General features: G+C 41.8%; 1 protein-coding gene across 20 annotated transcripts in view; it reads right to left on the bottom strand.

Annotated features, from left to right (window-relative positions):
- The window catches only part of LOC121289280 (phosphodiesterase 4D interacting protein), a 288682-nt gene that overhangs the window by 135503 nt on the left and 138340 nt on the right, over nucleotides 1-14839 (bottom strand). For 18 of the 20 annotated variants that reach the window (XR_005945527.1, XM_041208572.1, XM_041208553.1 and 15 more), the window contains 5 exons: nucleotides 13949-14076; nucleotides 12532-12648; nucleotides 11832-11987; nucleotides 9391-9503; nucleotides 6093-6232 (listed from right to left, as the gene is read on the bottom strand). Coding sequence is in view for 19 of the 20 variants with exons in the window: in XM_041208572.1 (XP_041064506.1) it covers nucleotides 6093-6232; nucleotides 9391-9503; nucleotides 11832-11987; nucleotides 12532-12648; nucleotides 13949-14076 (654 nt within the window). In the remaining variant the exon portion in view is untranslated. The remainder of the gene's footprint in view (nucleotides 1-6092; nucleotides 6233-9390; nucleotides 9504-11831; nucleotides 11988-12531; nucleotides 12649-13948; nucleotides 14077-14839) is intronic. The other 2 variants (XM_041208556.1, XM_041208555.1) reach the window with 2 other exon arrangements.

Here is a 14839-nt window from a genome sequence, read left to right as displayed (position 1 = left end):
TCTCTTCCGGTGGTATTCAATATGGGCATTATGAATCAACAGAGAATGGAAAGGTTAAACTGAAGCTCACGTGTTCCCACCATAAATATCATGGGCTGGCTGAAGCTCAAGAACCCCCATAGGCATAGTGATCTTGTAGATTACAAAGTAATTTATTGCTGTTCATTTGATTTTATTCAACATGCAACAGTCTCGTTAGGCTTAGCACCAGATAGCAGAATTGCAGATTTTAGTGAGGATTGTTTTAGGTTAATGAAAAGTTATATGAAGTAAAATGCCACTGGATTAAGTTTCTAGGCTATGGTTACAAGGTCATAAATTGCTGATAATTGTTCCCCTCTTTCAACTCCTCAATAGCGAAGAAATATAAGAAGATCCAGAATAAGTAAAAGCCATTCAGTGTAACAAACCCTTCTACTCAGAGTCCAAATTATCTTAGACTTCCCCTACTGCCTGTTGATCAATCTAAGGAATATTAAGTTTATTTCCTTACTTCCCTTGAAGGACAAAGAGTATGAAGATACCAAATAAAATGAAGACTACCATGATTATAGAGCTGTTTTCAAAGTGCTTCAACTTATAAATATGGTTTACCAGTCTTGCAATGTTCTAAGCTCAATGCTATATTTCTAGGATAAATTTGAGTGGAATTACAGATCCATCTTACCAACACGTTGGAAGTAAGCAATACAGACCTGTTTTATCTAAATGCTTATTTTAAAACGTCTTTGTTAAGTCAGCAAGATCTATCCTTGTAATCGTGTCATCTTTTTGCAGTAATTCTGTTTCCCTCACTGTGGGCAATAAAACCAATGCCATGAATTCCAGTGTAGCAACAGTTGTGGCAATTCTTGTGATGCTGAGTATGTAGCATGTGAAATACTGCTACAAGTGGCTGAAGGAAAGGGTCTTTATGGAAGGATAAAATTTTGTCTTACCAATTACAATTTGCCTTAGAACTATTGTTTTGAGGGATATCTAGAGGCTTGGACTAAAATTGGAGCCAGTGCTCCTCTTTCGCTTCTGGTATTCTCAGAATAAACATATGCTATTGTTAGTGATGATGAGGAGCCTCACAACTTTCACTGCAGAAGTAGCTGGTTGGAGATGCAGTAACAGAAAGTTATATAAATTATCCCAGAAAGACTTGGGTTGCCCATTCTTTTCTGTGGAGCTATCATTTTCCACAGCCAACTGCCATGCCCTCAACATAGACATGATTAAAGAATAGAAGAGGAAATTGGCAGATTCCAACTTTGCAAGAGGTAAGAGATACAGACACCACGCCAAGGCAGGAGAGAAGTGGAAGTAGTCCAAGCCAATCCTGAAGTTCTGAATAGCCTCTTGTTGTACCTAATTTAGGATATACAGCTGTGGAAAATTGTCATTACAGCTTAATCTACAACTCATTGTAAGGAATTAGCATATGTGCAATCATACAGGCACATAACCAATCCAAGGCTCACTCCTTTATTAACATGCTCTGATATAACCTGCATTATTTACAGTTGTCTGGTTACTAAAATAGGACATAGAAGCAACATACTTTGTGCACAATGGCTCCTGAAAATGTCAACTGAAACTGAAGAAATGTCGACACCAGCTGACCCATGTTAAACAAAGCCACCCTGAAGCAAAACATGCTGCAAGTAGCCTTAAGTAGATGAGAGTAGGGTTTCTGCCCCTCAGTGGGAGGAAGTCCTGCCCTTGAGTTGCCAGCCAATCTGATTGGCTGGCAGCTCTAGTAGCCCGAGAACTCAGTGTTGGGAGCTGCTGGGACTGTAACCGGGCCCAGGATGAACACAACCATGGCTTCCAGACTCAGGCAAGACCCTTTTGGATGGGGAAGGATCAGGGAGCCTATGGTGGGGGCGAAGGGTGGATTTTGGTGGCGAGGTGGGAAATGACAAAGAAGAAGTAACATCTTGGGAGAGGGGGCCTTGATGCATACAGGGCATCCCCTAAAGGATGCAACCCCCTTTCTTCATACCTTTTAACCAGTCTGGTTAAAAATGGCCTGCACAGTTCTACCCAAGCATGGTGTGGGCAACGTAATATTTGGGTTAACCTGCTTGTTAACAAGCTCAATTGCCTGTTAATTCTCTTTCTAAAAATGGTGGGCAGGCTGCTGATTTCGGCACCTGCCTGTCTACCTTATTATGGGAAACAGGTCGGGGACGGGCAGGAAGGCGGTGGGCTAGTCACCAGTCACATTTTATACACCCCTCGCTAAAAATACACCGGCGCTGAGCTGTAAAACCAAGAACTAACTATATAATTAATGACTGGCAACTCTGTTGAAAAAACACATGCTACTACATTTTCATTGTAGACAGACTGAACAGAAAAGTGTGGCTCATGAACAGGTGAGATTGAAGGTAAAGCACAAAGTCTTGCTGGCTGCATGCTGCTGGACAGTGACAGCAAAAATCACAGTTCATTTAACATACTACAACTGAATCTGGACAATCTGCCGATGTGAAGTTGGATCTGAAAAAGGAGCTTTTAACTCAAAGGAGCTTTTAGTAAATGGTGCTCTGCCTTGCAATCTGTAAAACTGTAGATAGTGAAACAACTTCCTGTTGATGCCAAATATATATTAATCCAAGTAAGAAGCAGTGCTGAGTTACATAGCAAACTCAGAGGGCTTTGTCCCAGCAACAGATCCGTTTGGGGGTTACACCAGAGCCTACCTAAATCAATATAAAACACTTGCAATCGTCAATATTCACTAAAATGAGCCCTTCCATCCATTATAACATATCAGGGAATGATACTTTCACCAATTGTAATTACATTTACAAACTAGATCAATACCATAATTTACTTCATATAAAAGAAATTTTCGTCATTACCCATCATCTCCCTGCACCTCTCTCCTTACCCTCCACTTTCACACTGCAATTGATTGGAACATTGGAGCAGGCAGAAGCAAGAAACAATGGGATTCCATTATTGCATCTTCCACGTTGCTTTCTGGTGGCACTCTGAAGTGGGAACTTATGCTGTCTCATTGAGAAACAGCTGACCACCTCTTTACACATCCCCAGAGTGGTGCAACATTTACTATGGGCAGATGGTGGCATAGCAGTAATGTCAATGGACTATCACCCAGAGGTCCCTGGGAACATGGCCTCAAATCCCACCAGGTTAGCTGGTGGAATTTGAATTCAGTTAATAGGTCTGGAATATAAAGCTGGTCTCGGTAATGTTGACCATGAAACTATCACTGATGTTGTAAAAAATCCATCTGGCTCCATAACGTCCTTACCTGGTCTGGTCTGCATGTGACTCCAGACCACAGCAATGTGGTTGATTCTTAACTGCCCTCTGAAACTGCCCAGCAACCTACTCAGTTCAAAGAAAATTAAGGGATGGGCAACAAATGCTGGCCTTACATCCCACAAAAGAATATGGTATGGCACTAGGTCCCAGAATATGATCCGGGTGAGGAGACAGTTCCATGGTGAGTGGAATGCTCACCCATCTCACCTTTGCCTGTACAATAACCAACAGAAAGTTTAAGTCAGCATCTACATAATCTTTGAATTATTAATAAAAATTATGGAGTCACCTTTTCATTTTATCCTTGTGCATTGCCTATTGGCACAAGAAAAATGGATTTGACTACTGGGTGAAATCTATCAGTGCAGCCAAAGAGTTAACAACAGAGGTTGCTGCTGACATTGCAGTTTTGGCCCAAGGAACAAGTCAGTTAATTTGAAAAATATGTATCTAAATGTAAATAAAATTTCTACCTCAATTACAATCCACTCTTAGCCCAGATCGAGGAAAACTATTTTCAGTGTTTGTTTTAAATCTCCTGAAGTATCACCAGATTGCTACCTAAGCAGAACTGGGTGACATCAACAAACAGTGACTGGCTTCCGTGAGCTATATGGATGGGGAATATCCCAGGTTGAATTTGTGCTCAGTCACATCATTTCAGCCAAGTTGGCTTTAGGAGTTTTGTAAATGGTTTCAATGCCCTTATGTTAAATACCAAAGAAAAACTAAGTGGCATTAATATATTCTTCCCTCTTTCCCTAACTTTCTCCTTTTTTTCTCTCATCACAGCCCCCCAGCTCTGAGATTTGAAGTGTTCCTGTTGTTTTCTCTTCCTGGAAAATGAAAACAGCAAGAGATAACTATGGAGCAAGGTTATCTTAGCATTCAAAGCATGCAAATGCTCTCTATTGAATTTATAGATCTATTGAATTTATAGGTCTATAGATTTAAGAATGTGCTTTTATTGCTGTTATCAATTATAGGAAAACCCTTTCCCCTTACTTTCCTCTTCTCGCACTGGCAGGAGAAACCCTGGAAAATACCAGGCTGAGGCAGAATGCACGTACCAAGCTTGAGATTATAATTTTGAGGAATGGGACAGGCCATTTTTTTCCAAATGCAAGTTAGTCAATCTGTGTTCCCATTCCTGATTGCTATCCAATGATCCTTGCTGGAAATTGCCAACTATGGATGTCAAAAGTGTTCACTATGGTTGAATAGTCTGTTGACACTCACTGCTTAAAGGATATAAAATGGTTAATATAGTTGAATTTCTGCAAGTTACAATGCTTGTGGAACTAAACCTTTATATGCACCATGCTCTCACAAGAGACGGGGAATAATTTGGCAACTTTTTTTTTTGTTTGGAGCAGAAGAGCAGTGTTTCTCAGGTCACGATTTACAGTGACAGAGCAATGTGTTTTAACACAGTTTATGTAATTTACATTAGTTGCTTAGAGAAGATTGAAAGAGTTTAGCTCAGTATTTTTTCACAAAGATGATGCTCCTATAAGTAGGGATCAAACTGTTGCTTGCTTTCCCTAAAATTTGCAAGTATTATAATAAAGAAGTACATTTAAAATGGTAACATGCTTTAAACCAACTTCAGAATAGGATGAGAAATCCATGATATTGAATGATGACATTACATCAGCTGAGCGAGGAGGGAGATATAACATGGGTGATGGGGTATGAAGTGAATTACAAAGCCCACCATCACCTTGTAATAAAAATTCTACCTAGTAATATGATTAATGTAGAATACATTACTATTGACCTAGAACATCCAGTGGCACTGTATTGCACTCAAAACTTGTGCAATAATTAGATAATAATTGGTCACAAGGTATTCTTAAATTCAGTTGTGAATTTCACAAATTAAATTAGTGACATGCTCTGCAAACGCTCGTGCATGCCCACCACCCTTCATTAAAGCAGCACTTTGAAAATACTATGTTCATTAATGCTAGTAATACCCAGTTATCAGAATTTATTTTATGTTCAATTTGTTTCAAGTCTCCTTTGCCGCATTGTGATAAAAAGTGGGCTTGAATCTGTGCTTTCTACATGACAAACTCTCAATCGGTGAAGGCCCAGTTCTTCGCCACATGGAAAGCAAAAGAGCACTAGGAGAAACTCAAATATTCCCTATCGTTGTGGCAGAAGAGTACCTTGGACTGAGGCTTAGGGACCAGGTTTACCATTTGCTTTGTCAAATATGGAGTGGTCCACAGCAGAAGTAAAGGTTAAAATAACGGTTAGAATAAGTAATAAATGAATCTATAAATAAAAATTTGCATCAATAGTTACTCTATATAATTGAGTTGCTGCAGTTATTCATAAATTGTAAATAGGTTTGTTTAGCAATTTGATCCTAGACCTTAACTTTTAATAAGGAGGATGCACCAATGAGAAGGAAGGTGTGACTCATACATTTAAAATGGAGGATGTGCAAGGGTATGATGGTAAAATGCTTTTATTTGACCAACATAAACAGGGAAAAGGAAATAACTTAAAATGGAATGATATTTTTCCTCTTGTGGTTGCATGCAAAACATTGTGTCATGACTTTAGGAGATAGAAAGAAAACTCATACAGGGTACAATCATGATTTTCTGAATCCAGGTTAGCTCACATTGCACACGTTCAATTAATAACCCGTTTGCATCAAGCAAGCATTTCCTGTTAGCAAGATTTTCAAGATAACCACATCCCAGTAGCACGCTATGTTGCTTGGGTGCGAGACCCCTCAGCAAGGGATGCCACATGCTCTTGAGGACTTCCCAGCCTGTCCATTCCCCCACCTCCAGAATCTGCTGGCATCTCAGATTCCCTCTCTAGCCTGCTGATGTGCTCCTGGCTCCTCTTGAGGGTTTCTTCCAGTTGTCTGCGGAGTGCCTGTACAGCTAAAAGCTCGGCCTGCAGCGAATCTTCTCTGCTGGAGCTAAGTAGAGATGTGAATGTGACAAAAATAAACTATCACAGACAGTGCTTGATGAAAGGACAATAGATAGAAGAAATAGCTGCACACACCCTCCTTTGAGGACTGTAGGACACACTCAGTTATAAGGTGATATTGTTCTATTCTTTCCACTTCCCCAACTCCTTAATGTGGTATTAAGCCTGTGACAAACTTAACTTTTGGGCTTCAGAGTTCGATAAATTTCCAGGGCAGGATTTTCAGATAGCGTGGTTTCCCGCCTCACCACTCAGTCAGCAGGGAACACATCCCTTCTGATCACAGCAGCCCCACAGCGCCGAGCTTTGGGTTGGACTGGGACTACAAGCAGCCCACAAATTCAAAGCCTTGGAGTCTGGGACAAGGTAAGCGCAGGGGGTCTCACTGAGTGGGGGGCTGGTGAGGTCTAACAGGATGGGGGAGAGTGGGGGGTTGGGCATCTTAATGGAGGCTGGGGGATAGGGAGCACCTCAGGGGAGACAGATCTTGGGGCACCCGACTTGGAAAGAATGCCCTTGAGGGAGGTGCCCCTTCCACATCCCCAAGCCCAAGGAGGGTGACTTTCCGGGCTTCTCCTTGCCCCGAACCTCTCCCGCCAGCCTCAAAATTGAGGCTGGGTGGGAAGCATCCCTTGTGGCGAACAACTGGCTGGCCTAGGCGGTGAATTTTATGGCCCCCGTTGTCCCCCACCTGCGAACACACCATTGAGGCCTATAAAATCCTGTCCCAAGTGTTGGTTACCACAGGGGTTGATCTTAGGTACAAGAATGAAGTAGAGGGGGAAAATAGGTCTGAATTAAGAGTTACCAAAATTAACTGAACTTTAGCTCCTGGACATGAAGGAGATTATGAACAAAAAATCGGCCTCAGATCATATTTCGTCAAGAGACAGAGATTGAACTTGATGAGAATGTGTATTTACTGTAAGTCAGGGAATGCCGTGAACAACTAAGTTTTGAACCCAAGAAAATTGCTTATATTTTAACAAAGGTTTCAGAACCAAAATAACTTCAGTTACGTGGAAATTACAGACCAGATGAATTGCCCTATAGCAAATAGAACAGATGCAGTGATTCAGAATCACTGGCAAATTTTTCTTTGATTCTTTCATGGGATTCGAGTGCCTTTGGCTAGGCCAGCATTTATTGCCCCTCCCTAATTGCCCTTAAGAAGGTGGTGCTGAGCTGCCTTCTTGAACCATTGCAGTCCATGTTGTATAGGTGCACCCAGAGTGCTGTAATGAAGGGAGTTCCAGGATTTTGACCCTGAGACAGTTAAGGAATAGCAATATAGTTTCAAGTCAGGATGGTGTGTGGCTTGGAGGGGAACGTGCAGGTGGTGATGTTCCCATGCATCTGCTCCCCTTGTCCTTCTGGGTGGTAGAGGTCATGGGTTTGGAAGGTGCTGTCAAAGGAGCTTTGGTGAGTTGCTGCAGTGCATCTTGTAGATTGTACACACTGCTGCCACTGTGCACTGTGGAGGGAGTGAACGTTGAAAGTGCTGGATGGGGTGCCAATCAAGCAGACTCCTTTATCCTGGATGGTGTCAAGCTTCTTGAGCGTTGTTGGAGCTGCACTCATCCAGGCAAATAGTGACTATTCCATCACAGTCCTGACTTGTGTCTTGCAGATGATGGACAGGCTTTGGGGAGTCAGGAGATGAGTTACTCACCACAGAATTCCCAGCCTCTGGTTCAGTTCAGTTTCTGGTCAACGGTAACCCCCAGGGCATTGACAGTGGGGGAATTCAGCGATGGTAACACCCTTGAATGGCAACAGTAGATGGTTAGATTCCCTCTTGGCAAGATGGTCATTGCCTGGCACTTGAGTGGCACACACGCTACTTGCCACTTATCAGCTCAAGTCTGAATATTGTCCAGCTCTTGCTGCATATGGACACAGACTGCTTCAGTATCTGAGGAGTCGCGAATGATGCTGAACATTGTGTAATTATCAGCAAACATCCCCACTTCCGACCTTATAATGGAGTAAAGGTCATTGATGAAGCAGCTGAAGATGGTTGGCCTAGGACACTACTCTGAGGAACCCCTATGGTGATGTCCTGGAACTGAGATGATTGACCTCATCAAAGAACTGCAATCCTGTAATCCTTAACCTGAATAAATGCACACACAACGAACAAGGTTAATAATAAAACTAATCGTTGGTGCAGGTACCAGCACAATTTCTCACAAATTAGTATCAATGAAATACCAGTATCATATTTATTGTTGAACGTGGTGCAAAATAAAATCAAGCAGCGATACCAATTATACATGAGCAAGTTCTTCTTCCCTACAGACCACCTGGCTGCATGCTTTGTTGTGCCAAAGTGTCACTTGTGAATGCCCTCTGGCTCTCAGGGGGAGCTGGAGGGTGCTACCTTGAAACAATTAACTGCAATAATAAGTTGCAGTGGTTCAGTAAATAGCTACTGGGTTTGTTTAGCAATTTCACCCTTGACCCTACCTTTAGTACGGAGAGTGAATCAGTGGGAAAGATGGTGTGACTCATACATTCAAAATGGAGCAAGTGCAAAGACATGACGGAAAATGCTTTTATTTGACCAACATAAGCAGGGAAAAGGAAATTACTTAAAATGAAATGATATCTTTTCTGTCATGGATGCATGCAACACATTATGGATCATGACTTATAGGAGACAGGAAGAAAACTCATAATTACAATTTTCTGAATTCAGGTAAGATCACATATTGCACGTGTTTAGTTAATAAGCATTAAACACCAAGCATTTCCTTTTAGTAACATTTTCAAGGCAATCACAATTCCACATTCTGCTGCATGCAGTTAATATTAATTCACGGAGGTTTTTTATGAAAACATGCCACTTTGGACAAGACAACAAACATTACAGCAGGAGTCTGCGAATAGTGTATGTGGCACTCATCAATATTTTACAATTCATTTCCATGATTCCACTTTAATAATAATCAGTGCAAAAACATACAAAAATTATCTTTTATTTTTGGAAATGTCAAGAAATAAAATTGAATACTCACTTCTAAAAGTGGTAACCAGTGCTAGCTAGATATTTATGCAGAAGTGCAAAATTACACACATGCTCATTCAGGACATAGGCACAAGCACAGAGAGTGCAGATTTTCTGCATTTACCTTTTCTTACCTGTCAGTTTGACTGTGGAATTTAACAAGGCTGATGTAGAGTTGTCGTTCAGATCGAAGAGCTTCGCTCAGTCGGGACTGCTCCTGGATCTGCTCTTCAAGGGCACAGATCAGCTGCCAGTAAACAATAGCAACCATGTGAAATAGGGAGAAATGATGAGCCATTTCAAAGAATGAGATAGATAATTCAGGCTTTTAATGTTGACATTCACTTTATGCTGTATTTGCAAATTTTCAGTTTGGACACTAGAGCAGACATTACAATTGATTATTGATCTCATAGGTTGTCGGGGGAATATTTATCCATTCCCAATCACTATCCAGCAACCTCTGCTGGAAGTACACATATGAACACTGAGTGAGGGGAAGGTGCCATTTGGTTGTGATACCTTTGCCATGTAACTGAATAATATGTAATTCATTGTCAAGGCATATGTGGGCAGTTGGCAGAGCTACCAGAAGGCAACCCAGTGTCTATGGACTGTATCCCAGCAAGGAGTGGATGGATTCAGTTGAGGAAGGAAAAAGGCGATTCAAAAGGAAAAGGATTATAAAATAAAGGAGATTCACTTTGTATTCACTCAAATAAGTCCTGGTTTCAATCTATTTTTTGCTCATTTTTGCCCTATTATATTTTTAGTGTTCTCAAACCTCTGATAGTTTCAAATATGACCCAGGTTGATTCACATCACATTCTCCTTCATTGCCTGGGACTTCCCAATCTCTACTCATTCTTGCTCCAAACAGTCCTGGTGAGATTTTTTATATATATGTTCATGGGATGTGGGTGTCACTGGCAAGGCCAACATACCTTGAGAACAGTTAAGTCCACCACATTGCTGTAGGTCTGGAGTCACAAAAAGGCCAAGAGGCAGAATTCCTTCCATAAAGGACGTTATTGAACTAAGTGGGTTTTTATGACAATCAATGATCATTTTATGGTTACCATTATCGAGACTAGCTTTCAACTGCAGCTTTTATTAATTGAATTTAAATTCCACCGCTGTAGTGGTGGGATTTGAACCCATGTCCCCAGAGCATTAGCCTGGGCCTCTGGATTACCAGTACAGGTGACCTTATCCCTATACCATCATCATGCCACAAAAATATAGGGGAAATTGCCTATATTTATACCCTATAGCACTGCTTTACTTCTAGGATAGGATCATTGAATCATTACAGCATAGAAGAAGGCTATTTAGCCGATCGTGTCCATGCTGGCTCTCCTAAGGAGCAATTTACGTACTGCCACTCCCCCATCCACTCCCCATATCCCTGCACATTCCTCCTATTCAGATATTTAGAAAATTTAGAAAAAATTATCGTACAGAGGAGGCCACTCTGCCCATCATGTCTGCAACCAGCAGAAAACAAGCTACCCAGCCTAATCCCATTTTCCACACTTGGTCCATAGCCCTTCAGGTTACGGGGCTTCAGGTGCATATCCAGACACCTTTTAAATCAGTTGAGGGTTTCTACCTCTACTAGTGAATTCTGGTGAATTCCAGACCCCTACCACCCTTTGAGTGAAAAATCATCTTGTCATCTCCCCTCTAATCCTTCTGCCAATCACTTTAAATCTATGCCCCCGAGTCACTGACCTCCCAGCTAAGGAAAGGATAAGTCCTTCCCATCCACTCTATTCAGGCCCCTCTCAACCTTGCATACCTCAATAAAATCCCCCCTCAGCTTCCTCTGTTCCATGGAAAACAACCCCAGCCTACCCAAACTTTCTTCATAGCTGCAATTTTCCAGTCCTGGCAACATCATCATAAATCTCCTCTGTACCCTCTCTAGTGTAATTAACGTGGTGAGGTGACTAGAACTTCATGCAGTACTCAAGTTGTGGCCTCACTGTGCTTTTCATAGCTCCAGCATAATCTCACTGCTGTTACATTTATTGCCTTGGCTAATAAAAAAAAAATATTCCATATGCCTTATAAACCACCTTATCGAACTGTCCTGCTACTTGAGGGATCTGTGGACATGGACTCCAAGGTCCCTCACTTCCTCTACACCTCTCAGTATCCTCCCATTCTTGTTTGACCTCCCAAAATATATCACCTTACAGTTCTCTGGGTTGAATTCCATTTGTCACTTTTCTGTCCACCAGACCAGCCCACTGATATATCAAACCCATAAAGATAAAAAAAAACATGTACTCCTAATAGCACTTACTCATTCTACAGTAGAATTCTATGAAATACTCAGTCACCAGCTCATCCTATCTGTCTATTTTTTAGGCCGTTTATTTTTCCCATGACTCTGGACTCATTGATGAACATGAGTTTATCTGATTCCTATTTACTGCAGACAAGAAGGTTTAAAAAGGGAGTTGGAACTCAGCAAAGTTCAAGCCTAGCTGAAGCAAGTGTGAAAATACCACTAAATTTTCCATTACACTTCCACTGTACACATGTATATGCACACACACATAAATACCTGATAGACCTCATATACCTGATGGTGTTTTTTTCCTACATTTTTCTGTGTAGATGATTGCATTTTTGCCACTTGCTCCCTCAATACCAGGAGCTCCTGTGTAAGCCTCTCCACCTCTGGAAATTCACATGGCTGAACCAGCTGCATCTGCAGGTCCTATGGTGCGACACAACAAACATCAACTTTGCAGCAATTTGACTGATAAATCACACACAGCACCAAGCCCTAGAATTTTATATCCAGATATGACCAAAGTACAGTCTCAAAGGTGCAATGTTTTATATATAAATATGTTGTCATTCTTAAAGAACCTGTGTCTTTACTGGCCCTCTAAAATGTCTTATTTAGATAGATGACGGTTGAGCAAGATCTTCTCTAAGAGACTGAAAAAGACTTTTTTCTCATCCCAGGGACCCAGGTTTGGATTCACCCCATGGTGAATGAATGAATGGTTCATCTGTCTGTTGACCATGGAAGTCCCACGTAAAATCAGTCTGTACAAGCTCTGCTTCATACTTCCTCGAGCAGAAAACCATCCCTAACATGAGACAAAATTAGTAACTTCACTAACAGAGAGGTGATCAAAAGCTTGGTCACAAAAGGTATAATTCAGAAAAATCAGTATGTCCTGTCAAACTAGTTGTCTATCCTTGCCATTGCTGTATATCAAAAGCCAACTGCTGCTCAAATCAGAACGGACCTTAATGCACTCCTCCTTGACACGAATGTTGCTTGAGAGAACTTCGATCTCGGCTATCTGACGCTGGATCTCTCTTTCCTGATTGGCGAGGACAGACTGCAGTGTGGTCAGCTCAAGCTTGAGAATGCAAGAACAAAAACCACATTCAGATACCTGCCCTCATATCAATCACATTGCAAAGATGGAGACTAGTAATATTTTAAAACATTCAAAACTTGACAAGATATTTCACTTACCACCTCTAACCTAAAATCAAGCCTCATGTCCCCACTACAAGAAGGAAATGTCAGCAACATAGCCAACACTCATGATTCGCTAAGTCCAAAAATTTACATTTAAAAAAAAATCATGATTCAAGCAGGAAATTTAAACAGCACCATGATGCAAGACACTAAAGTTGAAAAGCGTAGGAGAGAAGCCAAGCTAAATCAAGGAGTAGCTGTTAAATGAAGCCAAATGAGTTTTAAAAGTCTGCAGATTGTAGGACGAAAGGAATTTCTCAGTTTGGAGGTCTTGAGAGTGAGCAGTTTAGTCATAGATGGTTTATTCAGCCTTGTTTCCAATACACCGAGGAATGCACAACTTGCAGTTTACTGTAGTTTGCTGGATCTGCTGCTCAGTAACTGGGAACATTTTCCTTTCTTCCCCCAAAGCTTTTCCTTCCTACTCTTGGAACCTTTTTTCCTTTTCTTTGGCCAAGTTTTCCTCAGTTCTTCATTCTGCAGCTGTCCTTTTCTCAAACCTATCAAATTCTGAGAGAAAACTTACTTGCCTGACTTTGAATAAGGTGAATTTCTATTTCAATTTGTTCCCTCTTTCATCAGTAATTCTGGGTAATAAAACTCCAGCTGTGTACCTTGGTTTGCATCCACCTGAATGGCTGCCAGATTTTTGCCTCTGTTTTCATGTGCCACCTGATGCCTGAGGGTTCCCTTTTTTCCAACAACTTTTAAAACCTAAGCTTTATTTTCCTCTTTTTAATTTTCCACACCAGTTTCTTCCCTTTTTTTTCTTAACGCACCAACTATTTTCCATTTGAGTTAATATCAAGTGTTGGCCGCTAATTGACCATGGAAACATCAACATTCACTCACATGCATTTTACAGTTGAGTTCACTGGACAGTGATCAGGAGTGGGAAAACCTAGGTGATATTCCTCTTCCTCCCTGGATGAAGGCATCAAGATTAACTGTAATCCTACCACTTTCCTCTCATTAACAAAACAAATCTGGGACTCAAATTTGAATCAGAAGAGCTCTGTACTTCCCCAATAAAGTCGTGAATTCCCCCATATCGCCATTTTTGGTGAGGACTTTTGAACCAAAATGACTAGTAGGCAAGGCTTTTAATAACGCACTCCAAACTCGGGAACCTCAGACTGTTTTGCTAACTCCAGTAATGGTGATTTAAAACTCACCGTGGTCTCTTTCTCTTTCCTCAAAACAAGCTGCAGTTCCTCTTTTATTTGTTCTAGCTCGACCTGCCTGATGTCTTCTTGTTCTGAATCAGTCATTGCATCATCTCCATCTATGGCTGTCTGTACTACTGTTAACAGAGAAAAGTGTGGTGACATCACACAGCTTGTAACATACTGGAAACAACCTCCAAAAGGATTAAACTCACAACAGGCTTCTTGCACTCTACATTTTGTGCATTGGAAGGCAGTAGTAGAGCTGATTAACCTAGAAACTGATCTATAATGGGCCATAACTTCTCAGCTGCCCATTGTTGAGTTGGGGGGCTACCCCCAGACACGCTGGGGAATCCCTCTTGGAGATTCACAGGTAAGCATTGGCACGCAATTGCCCAGAAGTTCACCCTTGCTCTGGGCTATTGCGCTGCGCTGGCAACCATCTGAAAATACGATTTGAAACACAAACATCGGATGGTTCCAACAGGATAATACCAATAGTTACCCAGAAAACGTTTGAAGAATTAAGTTACTTCTAACTTCTGGGCAACAATCGTAAAGACCCAGACAGATCCCCCCACAGGACTTCCCGACAGCCCTGACCCCCTAGGGACTCCCCCACCCACACGGGACTCCTCACCCTGACCCCCGACCAAACCCTTCTCCCCACTCAGGCCCGACTCTCAACCCCCAACCCTACTGGACCTCCCACCCCACAAGTCCAACCAGACCCGTACCACCCCCCAATGTCCAACACCCCTCCAATTCCACCCAATGTCAGACCTCCCACACCCCCTGAAATTCCAACCTCCCTACCACCCCGAATGCCCAGCCCCTGACCCCCCGAATGTCCAACACCCCCAACCCCGAAATTCCAACATTCCCACACCCGCCACA

This window comes from Carcharodon carcharias, chromosome 16 (genome assembly GCF_017639515.1).
Source record: "Carcharodon carcharias isolate sCarCar2 chromosome 16, sCarCar2.pri, whole genome shotgun sequence".
NCBI classification, from domain to species: Eukaryota; Metazoa; Chordata; class Chondrichthyes; order Lamniformes; family Lamnidae; genus Carcharodon; species Carcharodon carcharias.
This window is presented reverse-complemented; position numbering and strand designations above follow the sequence as displayed.